Consider the following 19,531-nt stretch of genomic DNA (forward strand, 5'->3'; position numbering starts at 1 on the left):
GAAGGGCTTCTGTTACAAAAGCAGCTCTATTTTCACAGAGGGCATTGGGCGCTGCCTAGCACTCCTTACCCTCCCTGGTCAGTCAATTGTCTGGCTTCCCTCAACCCTACCACTAATCTTCCCAGCCAAAATATCAGGTGGGGCAAAGGAGGGAGACCCTAGAGCAGGCTCTGCTGAATGTGCAGGGGGATCCTCAGACTTTACTGATTCTAGGACCCCAAGTCAGGTGCTCCCCTCCAATTGTCTGCACAGACACCAGAGAGGTGTTCCACCCGACATTTAATCTGTCCAAACCCTCCATCCACGCCAACTCCTCCGCTTGGCCGTCCACTGCTGCAGGCCACAACCAATTCTCTCACAAGGCCAGCAGCCTGTGCTGCGGGCAGCACCGAGGGCAAGGGCTGGGTCAATGGGAGGAAGGGAGGCAGGAGGGCGAGCTCTTTGGAACTGTCTGGAGGCCCGGGAAGGACAAAGAGGTCACATCAGAGGCATCCAGGCTGGACTTGATGGTCCGGTGTGTTGAGTTGTAGCAGCGGCGGTGGGCAGCCAGCTGAGCCGAGTCAGCCATGACAGACCGAGCAGGGCTCAGACCCACTGTCCTGGGCCCCAAGTACCCTGGTGCCCAAGGAAAAAAGTCAGAAGGACCCGCTCCTGGATTCTGCTCACTGGAAGGAACCCTGAGTCTTCGGAGGCCAGCCTCCAAGGTCCCAGCTCCTGGCTGAGCCCCGACGTGCTGAGCCCGGAACGCCTTTGATTCAGGCTGAAGTGGCTGGACATCCCGTTCCCAGGCTAAGGCAGTGGTCACTCACTGACCTCAGGGCTCAGATGCTGGTCACACATGTGATCCTGGGGCTCAGACGCTGGTCACATACATGACTTCGGTGTACAGCCGCTTCTCTGAAATGTGGGTGCCCTCCGTGGTGAGGGCGCGCTCCGGGGCGGCCTCCGGGGAGGCCTCCGTGACGCCTGCTTCCCCCTCGGCCTGGGCGCCCTGCCTCTCCTTCTTCTGAAGGGCACAGAAGCTGCCACCCATGAAGAGGGCGGCTGAGATGAGGAAGAAGCTTGACATGTAGAAAACGTAGCTGAAGTTGTTGTCAGTGTTGTCCAGGACAAACCCTGAAGGACAGAGAGCTAGTTAGACCGCCGCCCAGGGCTACCGGGCCCCCACGAAACTGAGCGCTCCGCGAGAGCAGGGATTTTATTTTTGTCTCTTTTGAATCCCCAGTACTAGGAATTGTGGCTGGCACCTAGTAGGCGCTCAACAAATAGTTATTAAATGAAACGGGGAGAGGAAACACTAAACCTACTCTGGCCCAGGCAGGAAGAGTCCTCGGGCCAAAGAGCACATAAGGGCATGTCTCTTACCCCGGTGGCAGGAAGCTCGGAAGACATGGCCAGGGGAGTCTGAGACAGCTGCTCAGCCACGCCCTGGGCCCCCCATACCTCCTCCCAGAGAGCTCTCTCTACTGCTGGCGTGGGGAAATCCCTTGGAACTGGGACTTCCAACTCCACACTTGGGATAAGAGTCCCCGTTATCTGACTATAATAACCGCAGCCACATGCTGTCTGCTGACTGCCCCCAGCACCGAAGGCTTCACAAACCTTCCCTTTGCTATGATGTCACACCTCTCAAGCGGGTCTCCGCTTCCATATCTGTGCATTTCCCTCCTGGCACAAATCACCATTGCGCCCCCAAATGTGTCCCTTTGCTTTGATTCCCTACCCTTCCACCAGAAGGTAAGTCTCTGCATCGGCCATGCGCACCCAGTGACGGGCACAGGTCAATTGCTAGTTATGGCAGGTGCTCCGTTCTGCATTTTGCAGATGACACTGTGGCTCAGAGAAGGTAAATGACTTGCTGAGTCCCACAGGCAGAAAGTGGGAGGACCAGGATGTCACTAACAGCAGATCTGTGCACAGTACTTACTCTGAGCCAGCTTCTCTACTAAGCTCTTACCGGTATAAGGTATGACCCTCACAACAGGCCTACCAGGTAGATTCTATTATTACCCTCACTTTGCCAATAAGAAAACAGAGACACACTTGGCTAAATCTGGTATGTGACCTCCCCTTTTCCCCTTTTTTTTTTTCCAAATTTTCACCTGAGAATATTTGTTCCATTGCTTTTCAGAGAGAGTGGGAGAGAGAGAGAAAAAAAAAAACATCGATGTGAGAGAAACATCGACTGGTTGCCTCCTGCACCTGCCGTGACCAGGACTGGGGATCGAGCCTGCAACCAAGGTACATGCCCTTGGTCAGAATTGAACCCGGGATCCTTTAGTCCGAGGGCCGACGCTCTAACCACTGAGCAACTAACTGGACAGGGCCAGGCCCCTATTTTTAACCGTTCATACCCTGAGTGCCAGCTGGGGAACAGGCTGTAGCCAGTCCCTTGGGGTGATTGGGAAAAATCACAAGTTCCAAGTCCCTACCCCTGGGATTCTGGACGGGGCCCAGATCTGTCCAGACTGATCCCTTTGCCTCACCCCGTGACCCTGCCCCCCCCAGGCCACACCCTCGACACCTGGCCAGCTCCCCCCGGGCCTCACCAGCCATCGGAGGGGAAATGAGGATGGAGATGCTCTCCAGGATGGTGCAGAGGCCCAGGGCCCTGGAGAACCGATCCATGGGGACCACGTCCATGAGGACCTGGAAGAAGAGGGCGCCCACCACGCTCATGGACACGCTGTACACCAGGCAGTAGCCCACCAGCACTCGGAAGTTGGCCGACACCGTGCACACCAGGTTGGTGAGCCCGTTGAGCAGGACCGCTAGGGTGAAGAGGTACTTGCGAGAGCTGGCGCAGTCCGGCCGGCCGGCCACCAGCCCCGCCATGGGCCGCAGGAAAATGTTGCTAAAGCCGATGATGGAGATGAGCATGGCCGCCTTGTGCTCATCCACTCCGTGCCGCATGGCGAACGGCACCAGGAAGACGTGCGGCAGCGGGAAACCGAGGATCATCCAGGTGACACCCAGAGTGAACACGCGGTAGCCCGCGTTGTGCCACAGGATGTCGAAGGCCAGGTGGCGCAGGATGGCCCAGCCACATGCTGCCAGGCAGCCAGGCGCGGGTGTCTTGGAAGGTGGAGAAGGGCCCTTTCTGGTTTTAGGGACCATGCCGGTGGCCACGGGCCTCAGGATGGCCCCGCAGACACAGCAGTGGAGAAAAACCCCGCCAAAGACGAGGAAGGTGCCCCTCCAGCCCAGTTCCTCGAGGAGGTAGCGGGCGAGCAGCGGCCACAGCGTGATGCCCAGGGAGACGCCCACCGAAGCCAGTGCGTTGGCCAGGGCCCGCCGGCGGATGAAATAGAAACCCAGGACGGTGATGGTCGACTGGAAACTGAAGCACAAGCCCAGGCCTGTGGGAAAGAGGGGAGACCAGCTCGAGGGTGTTCTGCAGCCTCCACTGCACCCACGGTGGGGATCGCAGGGCCCTGTCCCACGTCTGCTCCTTCCCTTCTAGCCCAGAGCCACCTCTAGGTCCCCAGGGATTTAAAACGAAATCAACCTGCCTCCCCCGCTCCCTAGAAGCATCCTGTCCCTCAGATCTGCCCTCTCAAGGCTGCCAGGGGCACACCTGTCCCCTTGGCACAGCACTCAGGTGATCTTTCAAAACTTAAATCAAAAAGTCTCTCCCCTGCTTAACACCTTCCAGAGACTTCCCATCACACTTAGGAAAAAAAAGCCCAAGTACTTACTATGCCCTGAAGGCTCTACACAGCCTGGTTCCTGGCCACCTCTTGGGTGCCATCTCAGGCCACTCTCCCTGTCACTCACCATGAGGCAGTCACATCACCTTTTCTCTCTTCCTCTGGACACCACGCTGCTCCCTACCTCTGGACATTTACTATTGCAGTTCCCTCTGCCTGGAACACACTTCTTCCGACTCTCCTCTCCTAACTCAGCTCAGATGCCACCTCCCCACCCATTCTGTGCCTGCCCCCGCACAGCTGAACATTCTGGAGAGAAAGCTCACAACCACCCATGACCGCTAGCCTCAGGCAGGCCCTGGGTTGCCCGGGTCCCTCATCCATTTACTCTCCCTCCTCCTGGATGACCCCAGGGCCTTCTTCCTCTCTGTACTCCATGCCTCCCCCCTCCTCACTCCCAGCCAGCAGCCTGCCTTCCGCCTGTGACAATGGATCTGTGACGATGGACCATCTGTGCTCCCGGTCAAGGCCAGCCCTTCACTCCTGCCCTGACTCTGTCCACTGGAAGGCACATCCCTCCAGCAATCTCTCTCTCCAGCACCACCCATCTTCTCATCTTTTCTAGATCATTACCCTTCACTGTTATTTCTCCCATTAAAACCCTCTCTTCACCCCATAGCCTGTTCTGGGTCCCAGCCCATTTCTCTGCTCCCCTGACACCAAAGTCTCTTGAAAGTTTTAATCTCAGCCATCTCCAATTTCCCTCCTCCTGTTGTCTGGAGAAACCGTTCCCATCAGAGTTTTACCCCCACCTCTGCTCCAGAACCGCTCTCACCAAGGTCCCCACTCAGTCTGATCCGCCCTCTTGGTTCCCCTGCTCCTGTCACTTCTCCCTGCCTAGACCACCAAACACGAGTGTCCTGGGGCTCAGTCCTCCCTCGTTCCCTTAGTGACAGCAGGGTGACACCTCATCTCAAGACTTGAATGCCAGCCATCTCATGACGTCCCAACTGCTTGCTCCAGCTCAGGCTGTTGCTGGAACTCCGGACTGGAGACATCCACACCTGTGCACCCCATCTTCCTGCAAACCTGCCCCCACCTTCCCAGGGTGGTTAGTGGCTACTTCATCTTCCCAGTGGCTCAGGGCAAAAGGCCTGGAGTCCAGCTTCTTGTCCTTGGAGCCCTGGGTCATCCTCAACTCTTCTCTCCAGGTCATGTACTCTTAACACACTGACCCACCCACATGGTGCTTTACAAATCGTGGTCAGGTAGATGTCACTCACTGGGCCACCTGGACTCCTCACATGGCCTCCCATCTCACTGCAACTGAACCCCCATCCAGCCTCCACCGCTTGTTCATGCCCCTCTACCCTGCAGGCCACTGCACTGCTCCTGGACACCTCAGGGCCTTTGCACTTGCTGTTCCCTCTTCCCCACCGAGGCTAGCGGCAGACTTCCTGTTTGCTCTCTGCCCAAACATCACCTTCTCTGCAAGGCCTTCTCTGCCCACTTGTTGCAAACAGCAGCCCCCTGCCCTGCGTATCTTTCCCATTGGGTGTTCTGGATACTCTACCATTTTACCTGGGGGTTTAATTTCTGCTCAGCACCCTCAGCCAGGACACTGATGTGAATCAGCTGTCCCGTCTTCTCACGCACTTGTCATGATCAGATATAATCCTCATTTATCTGTTCGTTGTCTCTCTCCCTCTCATGTAAACTGCCCCAGAGATCAGGAGCTTTGCCTGCCCCATTCACTGGCACCTGGCACTTTTTAGTAGGCGCCCAGGAATTCTTGAAACGTAATGACAATCACCTGTGACAAATCCTGCTGCGAGGTAGAGCTGGCTGAGGGTGCGGCAGAAGGAGCTGGCCACCATGCCCAGGCTGGCCAGCACGCCCCCCAGCATCACTGTGGCTCGGCAGCCAAAGCGTCCCACCAGGATGCTGCACAGGGGTCCTGTGGGGTGGAGGCAGGAGGGGCAGGGGTGAGAAGCCAGCCAGCAGGTGGCAGCTGCCTGAGGGGTCCCAGAGGGAGAGGGAGAGGGAGGCCGGGAGGGAATCCCAGCAGGAACTAGGCAGGAGGCTTTAAGGGCATAAGCCCTGGAGCCTGCAGCCCTGGATTCTGCTGCCCACTCTGCCAGACTGGCCAGGGGGCCCGGGCAAGGCTATCCCTCTCTCTGCCTCAGTTTCCTCCCCTACAGAAGGAGGGATCAGGCTGGGTGATGTGTGACCAGGTGTGAAGTGAGGTGCTGCAAATGTTCAGTTTGACCCAGACAAGGTTCCCTAGGGGTGCAGACCAAGGACCTTCGCTGCTCTGACCTGAGGCTGCTTCCAGCCGGCTGAAACGGGACTGGCTCATGACCTAGGCCTAGGTGAAAGCTCCTCATGGGGGGGGGGGGGGAATCTGTCTTAAATTGCGGGGGTCCTGGGCATCTAAATCATGATGAGCACCCCCTGTCCCTCCTCCTACCCCATCCTCAAGAAGACTGGCCACAGCCCTCCCTCCAGCCTCTGCACCCCCTTGCACTGGCCTCTGGAGAAAATTGGGTGGGGTACCTTCTCCCCTCCCCCATCACCTCCAGCCACAAGTTATGCACCCAGGTGTTTGGCTCCTGTTGGAGAGGGGCCTGTTTTCCTCCACCCCACCCCCACCCTGAGCAGCTTTCTCTGGACTCAAACCCAGAATAGTAGAAACAAGCCAGTCCTGGCCGGAGTGCCCTGGCCCCAAGTACATGTAATGGAGCTTCAGGGAAAGTGTGTGTGGGCACCACGCTTGTATGTGTGTTTGGGGTGGAAAGGGGATGTGTGCGTGTGAGCCAGTGCGAGTGTGGGAGCGAAAGAGGAAGTGAGCAGCCCATCCTCAGAGATAATCAAGCAGAGCAACTGTTGAGGGGGAGGCGAGGCTTTGAAGTGGATATGACCATGGCCCCATGCACCTTCCCCACCACCATACTTTGACCTGACTTAGGAAAGGTGATATTGGGGAAAGCCCTGAGTCATGGAGTTGGGGGTGGGGCTGGGATGTGAGCCAGCTTAGCTGAGATAGCTGAGGGTGCTGGGGTGGGGTGCTGGGAGGCAGGGCGTTCCTTTGGCACCGGCACTGCTGCTGCCCTGAACTCACTCTACAACCTTGGGCAGGCCTTGTACTTTGCACTAGCTTGCTTTCCTCACCTCTAAAATGTGTGGGAGCAGGGAGTGCTTAAGATCAATGGTACTTTCAATGGTAATTTCCTACGCGGAATGAGCATGGGCTAAAGGAATGTATGTTTGAGACAGAAATGACAGACGAGTCCCAAGCTGACTGAGATGTTGGAGAGCCTACTAGGGGCCAGTGAGCCTAAAGCTGGCTGGGGAGTGGGGGTTTCCACTGGATGCCCAGATCCCAGTCCCTGGCCCAGACCCCTCTCTGGCTTCGTGGAAGGAACCCTCTGAGATCCCCACGTCTGCACCAACCTTACAAGTAAAAAGGTTATGCAGTCTGGGCTAGGTCTGGCCTTTCCCATTGCCCTGAGCCCAGGCCCTGGGGTGACAGGTTCAGGGGTCATTCCAGCAAGGGTGGCACCTATCACAGTTTTACCTCCCTCCCAACTGGAGGGAAGGAGCTGTGAGAACAAGCAGGATGCTGGTGCCAGGTGGCGGGAGTGGCAGGAGGTAGGCAGGGAGATGGGTCAGCTAAGGCAAGTGCCTCCCCCACCCCCACGTGGGAAGAGCCCTGTGGTCCCATCAGACCAGCTCCAGTTCACCAGGCCTCCCTGGAGGCCACTGTCTGTGGAGTCTCCCTGGAGAACAACCAGGAGCTGGAGGCCAGCCCCTGAGCCCAAAGCTGCTATGCAGAACCCACCTGGGCAGCTCCTGACCTGCCCCCATGGCTGGGGTAAGAGTCAGGTCATCACAGTCCTGGAGGAGCCAACCAGGAAATGAGGGGGGCTGCCTTCCCTCCAGCTCCCCAGCCCTTGCAACTCCCCCTCTGCTTTCTGGCGAAAGATGGGGCTCTTGCAATGCCCCCACCTTGCTCCTGGTGACTTCAAAGAGTCCCCTTTCCCGTCCTGAAGCCCCTGATGGTCTCCAGAAGTCCAATCATTCACAGCTGCTTATATTTCCCTCGCTCTCTTGGCATTTGCCCAGCGTCATGTGATCTACCCTGTGATCCCATGTGGGAGGTGGGCAGGACGTTGGGTGTTACCCTCATATTGCAGGGGAAGAAACTAAGGTTCAGAGGGATCTCCCAGCTGGACCCCATGCAGCTACTCCTCCAGTCTGTGCTGGGAACAGCACTCCTACAGTCTGGATCCATCCTTCAGCGGCCACTGAGGACAGACTTTGCATCTTAGGCGCCTGCCTGCCTGCCTGCCTTTACCCCTCCCCACCCCAGCCCAGCCCAGCCCTGAGGGATTGCAGCCTGGGGTGCGGGCCCTCCTGAAATCAGATGAAATCTTAGGAATTCACCAGGAAAGGCAAAGCCTATGGCCTCTGAGAGAGGGACCCTGGAAGCCAGGGAGGTTGTGGCTCCTTGTCATCCCTCCCAGGGCCCCTTCTTGGGCTGCTTACCCCCTGCGTGGAGCATGGCTATCAGGATGGAGGGGAACCAGGAGGTCTCGCTGTTGCTGGCCTGGAACTCATGCTGTAGCTCAGTGAAGAAGATGCCGATGCACGTGGGGAAGCCCAGGGTGAGGCCCTGGGCCACCATGGAGGCCAAAAGGACCACCCAGGCCCAGCTGCCGTCCGCGCGCTCCAGGGCCTGGGGCATCCTCTGCTGGGAACACTGCCACAGCCTCGCTGCCACTGCTACCAGTGCCTGGGCCACCTGGGAAGGGGACAGAATGAAGTTGCCAGCCCTCCCCCAGCTCACCTGACACCTTTCCTGGGCGGCTGAAACCGTCCCTCTTGCCTCAGCACCAGGCATTAGGGGGAGCACCACCCCCTAGGAGGTGGCCAGAGGCCCACGCATTGGCCTTGGCATCTCCTTTCACCCATTTCCCAGAGCCAGCCTGGCAGGAGGGGCTGCCAGGTGAGGAATCAGTGGGACAAGGCAGGTGGCTGGAATTCTTTCTAGTCTAACATCACTTGGTAGTCAGCATGTGGGACTTCCCGGGCTGGCCCGGGCCCCACACAGTTACTACTTGTAGAATGGAGCAGGGCTCTAGGGTCCGTGAAGTCCCACTGACCCCAGGCACACACATACATTTCCATTCATAACCAGGCCTCCTGCATATGCACAGACTTGCGCAAGGCCACATCAATAGCTAATTTCTGTCGTGCTGTTGTGAAGGCCAAGTTGAACTAGCTGGTGCTGGTGCAGCCAAGGAGAGTACACAGAACAGCTTCACGGGCACCGACCTCTGAAAGTACCCTGCAGCTCCTTTTAGAGTCACGGCCAAGAGTCAAGTTCCACAGTCATGCTGAATAATGATCTATCGCCTGCAAGAGCTTCTCCGAGCAGCCCCCCCAAATACATACACACAGATACATACAGTCACACATGACACATATAGACACACATACACATACATAGGCACACACTTACACAGACACGCAGGCAAGCCCAGAGGCATACAGACAAAGGCATACAGACAGACACATGCTACACAGACACACACACTTCACCCTCTCATCTTTGGTTCAGTCCTATCTCAGTTCCCTGCCACCACCAGGTCGACTCCCCCTCATCACAGAAGCTGCCATAACCAGACCTTGAAGCCTCAAGTCCCCCCCAAAAGCAGAGCCCTCTCCCAGACCCCTCCCTCCATCCTGGCTCCCCCAGCGCCCTGAGACCTCACCTGCACTCAGGGCTCCAGGTTTGGCCTTGGCATCTCCTTGATGCCAAGGTGAAAGTGGGAGAACTTTCACCTCGGTGAAGCCAAGGGCCCCATGAGCTACTGTTCCCACAGCCTCCCTCCTTTTAGCCCCAAGTCTGGGGAAGATCCATGGAAACTCAGGAAACTCTCAGAAATATGAAACCCCCTCTTCCTGCCAAGCCCTGCAGCCCACACCTTTCCCTCAGGCCCAGCAGCTTCAAAACAGCACCTAAGCAGGACCCACCCTATAGTGACTCCTTCGAATGCTCCAGTCCCTTCTGGTACAGCCCTGCCAAGGCGAGCGGCCCATTCATCCCAGCCTCAGGGTGTGTGTGTGAGTGTGCATGTGTGTGACCTTGAGCCCTTGTGTGGGCCAGGAGCACCTCCTGCCCTCCTGGCTCCTGCCTGTGACACCGGCTGGCCCTAAAGATCCCCTCAGCCCCGATCCTCTTGGCCCAGCTCCAAGGCTCGGGCAAACCTCAGATACGGCTCCTCCAGCAAACTGGCTCTTGCCCCTTCCAGGATTTCTGTTCCCTCAGCAAACGGAAAGGCCACCAATGCCACCTGATCCTCTCTACTGTGACCTGAATGGCAAGTCTCCACACCCTTCTCCACAGCTCACCCCTCCTCCCTGACACATCCCAGCCCCTCAACCTTCCAAGACCTGCCACTTTACCTTCTTCCACCCAGAAGGGCCACCAGCCTTCCTCTGCTCCCCTCACTTCCTCCAGCTCTTCCCTCCACTGCTGCCCCACCCCTGGCACTCCCGAGCTCCAGGACCCTGCGGATTTCCCTTCAGAGCAGCACACTGTCACTGACCAAGAGGTGGCAGGGAGGGAAGATCAGAGAAGAGCCGTGTGTAGGGGGCGCTCTCCCCACTCTAGTCCCTTGTTCATCTTTGTCCCTCTCCCTCCACCTCCCGTTGGAGAGGTCTCTTTTTTTTTAATCCTCAAGCGAGGATATTTTTTCCATTGCTTTTCAGAAAGAATGGAAGAGAGAGGGAGGGAGAAACATCAATGGGAGAGAGACACACCTATTGGTTGCCTCCTGCAGGCACCTCATCCAGGGATGGAGCCTGCAACCAAGGTACCTGCCCTTGGCTGGAATGAAACCTCGGGCCGATGCTCTAACCACTGAGCCGGACCGACTAGGGCGTGAGGTCTCTTTAGTGCCCTTCTCAGCAACCACTCTGTCCAGGATTCTGACCTTCACTCTGCACCCACCTTTCTTCCAGAGGCTTCCGGTGGAGCTGGCTGTTCGCAGATTCTCCTCCCTGGGGACTCCCGGGACAACCAGAGCCCAGGAAACCACTAAGTACCTTTGCCCTCTTCGCTTGCTGCCTCCTTGCTCTGGGGACCCCTGGCATCCCTCTGGGAGCTCCCCTACGAACCCAGTCTTCCAGGAGAGGAGAGGGCCATCTCCTCCCACACCCCCAGCAATTCCCAGGCCACACACATAGCTTTTATGTCCAGCTGGTCCTTCAGCCCCCTCCCCAAGCAAGCTGCCCCCCCCACAAAAACTTGGCCACAGTGGTGGTGGTTCCCCCTAAATCTTTAGCCAGAGAGATTCAGCCCTGGCAGCACCCCTAGGAAGCTATCCTGACCCTACCCTCCGCTGGGCTAGACATCCTGTTTTCTCTCCTTAATAGTGGTTTTCATACCACATTGAAGTGGTTCAATCCTTTATCTTGTCCCCCCGCCTCAACTACCCCCATTCTACACTATAAGTAAGGACTTGTCCATGCACACACACACCCCGCTTCTGGCACAGCACAAAAAATACTATTAATGTGACGCACCTGTGTTTCCCAGAAGGCAGGCAAGCCCAGGACCAAGGGTGACCTGGCTTCCTGGCAGGCAGGTCCATTCCAGAAGACTTAGCAGAGCAGAGAAGAGATGGGGCTGGGGGCTCCGGCTTTGCCTCTGCCCCGGCAGGGAAGTGGGCTTTCCTTTGTACTGGGAACCATGAGTCATGATCACTGCCTGGTGTGTGGTTGGGGCAAGGAGGGACATGGGGACAGAGACGCCTGCTCTCACTTCCTGGGACTGGAGGTGAGCCGCCTTCCACCTGGAGCTCCCCACCTCAGCCCTCAGGGACTCCCCCCACCCTCCTACCCAGAGTGAGACCATCTTCATGCCCAAGTGACAATCCCAAGATGACCTTTCTTGCCCTCCCAAACCCCAGGCCCTTTTTAGGGCTTCCCGTTGGATGCCAGGGGCCCTGCTAGACCCTCAGAATCCTTTCCCTGCCCTTCTGAGTTTGTAAGTATGGTCAGGGGGGTGAGCAGATGCTCTCACGCAGCTTGCTGGGCTGGTGTGCAGAGTGGGGGGCCTCCTCCTCTCTCTTCCTCTGCTCTGTTCGCTTCTCATGGTGAGGCGAAAAGGAGGAGCTACAAGCCCCAGAGCGGGCAAAGGATGGGCAGGCCCTGGAGACCCCCTCCCTCCACAGACCACATCCATATCAGGCAGGACCCCGGGGCCTGCAGCCCAGGGCCCAGGACACAGGACAGGCCGCATAGGGCTCCCCGCTGGGCTTGAAGAACTGAAAGAGCCAGCTTGAACTTGGGGCTGACAGGCCCTCAAACTCTTGCACCTGGCAGGGGCCCCCGGAAGGAAGGAGGCAGTTCTAGAGGTCACGAGCTGGGGCAAGTCACCCCGTCCCTTCTCTGTCCCCAAACGTGCCCCACATTTCCCACAGGGGCCGGGTGTTCACAGCCTGGAAGGGGGATGGTACAGGCAACAGAAATCCATGACCTCTCGTCACCCTGCGCCCTGTCTCTGCCGTCCGGGATCTAGTTTCCACCGCTTCCCACCCTCCGCTGGACGGATCTCCTCTGGGTGGGGCTTCGGGACGTCCAGGCGGCGCCCGCGTGCGGACTTCAGGCCAGGCCTTGGGTGGTGCCCGTTCCCTTCACTCCCCAGGCGGTGGAGGGCAAGGAGTCGCTTTGGAGAGGCACCCCCTCAGGCGTGGAGGGGGGGGTCCCCAACCACCCGCGGTTGTGGCAGCCCAGAGCCCGGGACAAAAAGGCTTTTCCGGACCCAAACCCCCGACAGGCGGGAAGGGGCCCGGGAGGCCGGGAGAGGGGCGGGTCCGCCGCGCGCAGACGGGGACCCCAGCGGGAGGACGCCTCGAGGGCGGTGGGGGGCCCGGGGAGCCCGCTTACCGGCTCGCGCGGGCCCAGCGTACCCGAAGCTGCACTCCTGCCGTGCGCGGCTCCCCGCGGCCCGGGCCTCCCGCGCGGGAGGTGGCAGGACGCCGGGCGGGCGCAGGGGGCGGTCTGGCCCGCGACCCCGGGGAGGCGGGCGCAGGGCGCCGGTGGGTGGGGCCGCCTCGGAGCCGCGGGGAGCGGGGAAGGAGGTCTGGCCGCGCGGTGGGAGGGCGCGGCGGGGCGGGGCCAGCGCCCGCACCCGCGTCCCAGCCTCGCGCCCTCCTCCGAGCGGCTTAGACAGTCCGGCAGCTGCGGCCGGACGCCGGCCGGGCGGCTCATTTGCATGTCGTTAGCATGTCATTTGCATAGACCATATACTCGCTCCCCTGCTGCTGGATTTTGCGCCCCGGGGCTGGCAGGGAGCAAGCGTGCGACGGAGAGACCGGGCTCCCAGCGGGAATGGGGTGGGAAGCCAAGGTGGACGACCCCTTCTTTGGGGGGGGGGTGGTTAGCTGCCCAGGGGTCCTTCCAATGGGAGCCTAGAGCTTTGAGAGCCACACCCAGGGGGACCCAGGCAGGCAGCTGTGGGGGAGCGGGCAAGAGGGCAAGTCTCCCTCCCTCTCCCGGGAGCCGGGCGGGAGGCGCGCCCCGCGTCCCCAGGCGCCCTGAGAGCCCCAGGCACCCCCCTTCTCCTCGGGCTCGCCGGCCCTCCACATGCAGTGTTTAGAACGTATTTCATGCCGCCCTGGCCGGTTGGCTCAGTGGTCAGGGCGTCGGGCCTGCGGACTGCAGGGTCCCAGCTCCGCTGCAGCCCAGGGGACGCGCCTCGGCGGCAGGCTCCGTCTGCGGCCCTGGTAGGGGTGCGTGCGGGAGGCGACCAATCCAGGTGCCTATGTGTCTCTCTCGCTCTCTGAAAAACAGTGGGGGGAAAAAACACACAAAAACCTCAGGTGAGGGTTAAAAAAATAAACAAAATGTATGTAATTTTCTACAAAGTTACAGTAATTAAGAGCGTAGTACTGGCATAAGGGTGGACATGTAGATCGACGGGATAGAACTGAGAAAAACCCTTAGGCTTACAGTCAGTTGAATTCCCACAATAGTGCTGAGACAGTCCTGTGTGGGAAGGAGTCTTTTCAGCAAGTGGTGCTGGGACAGCAGGATATCCGCATGAGAAAGAAGGGGCTGGACTTCTACATGGCACCATTGAGAGAGAGAATCATAGATGGAAATGTGAGAACTAAAACTATCAAACTCTTAGAAGAAAACATAGGACTAAATCTTCATAACTGGGCAACGGATTCTTAGATACGACACCACAAGCCCATGTGACAAAGGAAAACGCACACAAATTGGATGTCATCAAAGTAGAAAACTTTTGTGCACCAAAGGACACCACCGGGAAAGTGAAAAGATAACTCTCAGAATGGGAGAAAATATTCGCAAATCATACATCTGATAAGGGACTAGCACGGAGAACTCGTACAACTCAACAGTAAAAAGACAACCCCATTAAAAATGAGCAAAGGCTCTGAGTAGATATTTCTGTGAAGACGGTATACAAATGGCCAACAAGCACATGACAAGATGCTCAATGTCATTAGTCATCAGGGAGATGCAAATCAAACCCACAAGGAGATACTATTCGCCACCCACGAAGATGCCTTAACTCCTGGGTGTATCACATAGGCGATGCTTATGTCGAGAGTTGTAAGCCGTGTCCTAGACAAGTCAGTGCTGTACCTGTGGTTCATTTTTTTTTTTTTTTTTTTTTGCCAGCTGTCTCAGTGCTGGGGTTGGCTCTGGCATGGGAGGATAGTCAATTTAATTTGAAGGTCTCTGGATATAAACATTGAGAGTGTTATAGGCAGACAGACATGAGCAGACCAAGGACGATGGGGCAGGTACAGAAGGTCATCAGGGCAGACAGCCCTGGGTGCCTAGCAAGGGACAAAACTGAGAAAACAAGGACTTTGCCACCAGAGTAACCTTTCCTCCCCTAGCATGTTTTCCCTAAAGATAACATCTAGGCCTCAGTTGTATTTCGGCTCCAAGCCCAAAAAAGCAGCAAAACCAGACAAGTGATTCAGTGGCTGCCTCAGGACCAGCTGCATTGACTAATGACTCCCAGCCCTGGAACCAACTAATCAGTGGTGACAGTGACCCTGGAAGAGCACACCTGGAAAGCTGATGAATATTCTAGTGAGACACTCCCTGAGAACTTCCCTAAGATGTCCACCTGAGAGAGAGACAAACACCCTCAACACAAAGGACCCAGCGTGCTGTGCTCTCCCACAGTGGAGCAGCCCTCACCATTCCCTCCCCCCTTCCTCCCTCTGAGGGACCCCGTGAGACTTGCAACCGGGAGAGCAATGGGCAGCAGCAGCAGCTTGTCCCAGGCTAACCCCCTGAACCTGTCTCGAAGGCCCCCTTTTCTCTGACGTCTCAGGGAGCCAAAGCAGCCCAGCCTGGGCTCTCCGGTCACTTCTTCTATGCCCTTCCTTGTTTCACTGTCCTAAGTGTGTTTTTGCTGTGGCCAATAAATTCTTGCTGGCTTTGCTGCACTTTGTCTCTTGATTGGAATATTTCCTTTAAGAAGACAAGAACTGAGGTCTTGTCATCGTCTTCTCACCGGTAACAGGAGGAGGGGGTGGGATCTGTTCAGATTTATTTATGGTCCTATAGGGATGATCGCAGACCTCGGGAGGTCCTGTATGGAAGACAGAGAGGATATACTTGGGAGGTCCTTCTGCGCCGTCTTGGCATTCATCTCCCCCCGACCAGGCACAATGAGTGGCAGCACCTACCCGGGTACTCAGTACAGTCTGGATGTGGCCTTCCACCCCATCCTGGGGGCTCTGGCCGGACCCAGGGACTCCATACCTAACCCTAACCCTAACCCTAACCCTAACCCTAACCCTAACCCTAACCTATACCCAGGGACTTCCTGGAGGAGCCTACCCTCCCGAAAAAAATCGACCCCACTGTCCGCTGGGGAGCCCCACCCTAATCTTCCAGAAGCACTTGGCAAGGAACCAAAGCGTTTAAACGGGTGCCCTTGGGCTTCTGTCACTTTGTGATTTATTTTGGCAACGGTGAGTGGCCAAGGAATGTCACTCATTTTCACTTCAAGTGTGGGTGTACATGCCCACTACTAACGACAGGGACGTTTGGGGCACTGCTGCTCTGAGCATTGCAAGACATTGGGTGTCCCTAACGCCTCCCCCTGGTCCACCTGCTCAATTCCAGTAGTGTCGTCCAGACAGGTGACACCCTCAACCAGGTCGAGGTGAGTGAGGCAACTGCCTGGAGCTTAAAATTCACAGAGATGCCAACAAAACTCAGTAATCAAGAGGAAAAGTTAATTTTTAAAGAAAACTAGGTCAACAAACTATGGCCAACGGAACATTCACCTGGTTTCGTGAATAAAATTTTGCTGGGCTCGAGGCCATTGTTAGTGCAAGGGGTCTGAGGAACGTAGTGTGAGCACTAGGCCAGACCTGGCCTTTATTTATAATTTTGATATTCTGTCCATCATGGCTTTTGCATTAATTTAAAATTTGTAAAATATTGCTTGAGTCCTGAGATTTCTGGTATCTCCCCTCAAATTTTGTGCCCAAGGTGAGTGCCTCACTTGCCTCACCCTGGCTCTACTTGAAACGCACCATGTCTCCCAAGCAGCTGGTTGAGAAGCCCTGGGAGTGTATAATCAGCATGTACGAATGGTGTCCCTCCCTGTGCCATTTTACAGATTAGGAAACAGGCTGAGAGAGGTGTGTCTCTCTCTCTCTCCTCAGGCACCTGCTGGAGGGTCCTCAGCCTCACAGGAGCTTCAGGTTGGAGGGGAAGCCGAGACAGAGACAGAGGAGGAGTAGGCAGGTCCTTTGCACCCACCTGGATCCCGAGCTCCAGGAGGGAGCAAAGGGATGGCAAAGGGGGAAGGAAGGAGGTGAGCAGCCATACTTGGGCCACCAGCTGACCTGCCCTAGGAAAGGATCTGAGTGGGTCCCACACTCCAGCCTTGAAGGAGTTCCTTCAGTCCTTGGGTCAACGTTTATTAAGCACCTGCTATGTGGCAGGTACGGAGACTGAGATGAAACAGCCAGTCTGCCCCTAGTCTAATGGAAGATTCACGCATAAAAAATGTAGGTGCCAGGAGGGACGGGTGCAGAGGGTGTTATGGGAGCAGAGAGGAGGGAACCCCTGGCTTAGGGAGACTTCAAGACTGGCTTCTGGGAACAGCCTGTCTTAGCTGAGCCTTAAGCACAGAGTAGGAGAAAGTAATGAGTCAGTAACAGGAGTGTGAAAGGGGGTGAAGGAGGAAGAGAGCTCCAGGCAGAGGAAACAGCGTGAGCAAAGGCCAGTAGGTGAGAAGATTTGGGAGGCAGAATGGGGCAGGAGCTGGCAAAGCCCATGAGAGCTACTGGGGACTGCTTGTGGCAAGGAGCTGGGGGGGTGGGACTGGAACAGCAGGGCAACTGGAGATGGACCACCAGGTGCCTTCCTCACAGGAAAAGTGCAGAGTTGAGCTGATGTCTACAGTGAGACGCTCCTGGCAGCGATCAGGTACCCACTCTGTGCCAGGCAAGGCCTCTGCCAGAGGCTCCGACCATCCTTTCCCTTCCATCCTGTCCTGCGAACACCATCATTTGGGTGAGGGAAGGGTTGAGGCTCATTCCCTAGGCTCCTACCTTCTGGCCCTGCTTCCTGCTCTCCCCCAGTTGTGGGATAAGACAGATGGAAACTGTTGAGGCTGCCAGCATGCTACGGCTCCTACAGTGACCCCCCTGGGTTTGAGTGAAACTTGGGAGTAACATTGAGGAAGCAACACCTGTGGCTTTGGCTGGGTTGCCACTTGCCACCCACCTCTAGAGGGAACCAGGGAAGGAGTTCAGACCAAACGAAGCTATAGGACAGACTTATAGGATGTAATGTAAGGCAGCCAGTGAACAAGCCATTGTGCACAGTGTGACACTGATGATAAAGGCACACAGGAGTTATAACTATCTTCCAGCTGTCTACATTGTCAGCTGATCCATAGCTTGGTCTGCATGAGAAAGCTGGAAGGAAAAAGAGAGGTTATCCCTGGGAGGGTAGGATTATGGGTGGCTTTATTTTCTTGTTTTCTATATTGCGTACATTTTCTACAAGGAATGTGTTGAGAGGTGCTGTAGAATAGTGGTTAAAAAAACAGACTGCCTGGGTTTGAATCCTGGCTCCCCAAAGTATACACCTCTATGATCTTGGGGAAGTCATTTAATTTCTTGTCTTCAGTTTCTTCACCCATGCAATGGAGAGATTTAATGATACCTACTTTTTGGGTTCCCAAGGTAAGAATTGGTGAGGAATCAATGAGTTCATATTTGCCATGAACATTTCATTTGCCATGACTGGTGGCTGGCACATAGGAGGCACTAGGTTATTGTTGAAGCAAAATTACTTTTATAGAAAATGCAAAAAAACAGCCTTGGCTGGTGTGGCTCAGTCGGTTGGAGCATTTTCCTGTACACCAAAAGGTGGTGGGTTCAATTCCTGGTCAGGGCACATACCTGGGTTTCGGGTTCCATCCCTGGTCGGGGCCCCTGCAGGAGGCAACTGGTTGATGTTGCTCTCTCTCTCTAAAAAAAATAAAAAATAAATAAAAATAATAAACTTTTAGAAAAAGGAAAAATTACCCAATCTTTCTGAAAGGAATACCTCGGAACATATTTTAGTGAAATAATCCGTGGAGGCAGATTAGTTCACACAGCCTGTTTGGATTAGAATTAAACAAAATGTTCTTTGCGTGCTAAGACAGGAACAGGAAGGCATGAGAAGTGTGTGGGCGGCGCTCCAGGGACAGTCCCCTCCCTGGTCTCTCCACCGTAGGGCAAAGGGGAAGGGCAGAGTTTCTTGATGTGGATTATCTAAGAGCATTGGCTGATCTTGCACCCCAAAGCTCCCCTCTCTGTTTTCCCCTTTGAGGCACATGCTGAGTCACAAGCCAAGAGCCCTGACATTTTGGTTGGCTGGCCAGCCTCACCTGCTAGCCATCTGGCTTTTTGAAATACTAGAAATTAACTCAAAATAATTTCTATCCCTTTGAAGCCCTATGGGCCCAGGAACCCCAAACGACTACTGTTGAAGAAAGGGAATAACGCCCCTCTTGTGTTCGGATGGATGTGGTCTCACCCCGCGTGCCCGAGGGTGTCATGGTCCCAGCATCACACTCCCCCCCTTTGGAACTACACGTCCCTCAGAGCCCGAAGGTGAGGGTAGCCCTCCTCTCCTTGTCGGCTCTTGATGGGGAAGGACTGAGATCCTCGGAGCTAGCAGAGCAGGCCCCTGTCCCCTTGGGCCACACATTCACACCCTGGGCATTATTAACTCCACCCCGTGATGTGACGCAGAGGCCTACAGCCCCTTGAAGGAGGAAGAATGAAGATTTGAAGATTTGGGAGGGGAGAGGCAAAATTTAGGCATTTGGGCTTGAAAGGTTTCTCCCGAATATCGGAGAAAGGTTTGGATTTCATTCCTACCCATCACCACAGGTAGCAGCCCATGGAGAAAAGTGAAGAGGTGCTAGACTGAGACCGCAGGAGGATCAGAGAGGCCCCAGCCGAGGTTGCTCGGAGGAGCTAGGGGCTCCCTGCCCCAGCCAGACCTCTGGCCCTGCGGCCCTGCAGCCCTGCATCCGGCTCCAGCCAGCTCCTACCGAGACATGGGGGTCCCTCACTCCTCCGAGAGAACAGGCCTCTGGGGGATGGAATCCAGGCACCCCCCGCGGGGCCCTGAGGATTTTCTCCCGTGAGTTGCCTCATTTCCTCTTCAGAGTCTCCTTGCTAGAGCCCCCATTTGAGAGGCCACAGAACTAGTGGCTGGCTGAGGCTGGAAATGCAGAGGCGGCTTCCCCAGAGGGGTCGAGTCCCCAGTCCCACTCCTGCCAGGGTCACAGGGCA

At 56.3% G+C, this 19,531-nt stretch overlaps 1 protein-coding gene across 2 annotated transcripts; it reads right to left on the minus strand.

Annotated features, from left to right (window-relative positions):
* Positions 1-262: 262 nt before the first annotated feature.
* On the minus strand, positions 263-12,743 carry SLC16A5 (solute carrier family 16 member 5). Of its 2 annotated transcripts, none has more exons than XM_081115847.1 (6): positions 12,609-12,743; positions 11,244-11,427; positions 8,199-8,454; positions 5,464-5,607; positions 2,550-3,359; positions 263-1,116 (listed from the first exon to the last, which is right to left on the minus strand). In XM_081115847.1, the coding sequence occupies exons 3-6, from the start codon at positions 8,395-8,397 to the stop codon at positions 854-856; spliced, it is 1,416 nt and encodes a 471-aa protein (XP_080971973.1). In that variant the 5' UTR covers positions 8,398-8,454; positions 11,244-11,427; positions 12,609-12,743; the 3' UTR covers positions 263-853. The 2 variants fall into 2 exon arrangements, with proteins under 2 accessions (XP_080971973.1, XP_080971974.1); XM_081115848.1 differs by having other exon boundaries at positions 11,244-11,400; positions 12,609-12,715.
* Positions 12,744-19,531: the final 6,788 nt, after the last annotated feature.

Source organism: Miniopterus schreibersii (assembly GCF_964146895.1).
Source record: "Miniopterus schreibersii genome assembly, chromosome: 16".
Taxonomy (NCBI): domain Eukaryota; kingdom Metazoa; phylum Chordata; class Mammalia; order Chiroptera; family Miniopteridae; genus Miniopterus; species Miniopterus schreibersii.

What these genes read in the sequence shown, in the direction of transcription:
- SLC16A5 (XM_081115847.1), bottom strand. Translation starts at nt 8,397, where the DNA reads ATGCCCCAGGCCCTGGAGCGCGCGGACGGCAGCTGGGCCTGGGTGGTC. An exon ending in AGCCATGCTCCACGCAGGGG is followed by an intron (nt 5,608 to 8,198) that starts GTAAGCAGCCCA and finishes TCCACCCCACAG; the next exon opens with GACCCCTGTGCAGCATCCTG. An exon ending in CATTTCCCCTCCGATGGCTG is followed by an intron (nt 1,117 to 2,549) that starts GTGAGGCCCGGG and finishes TCTGTCCTTCAG; the next exon opens with GGTTTGTCCTGGACAACACT.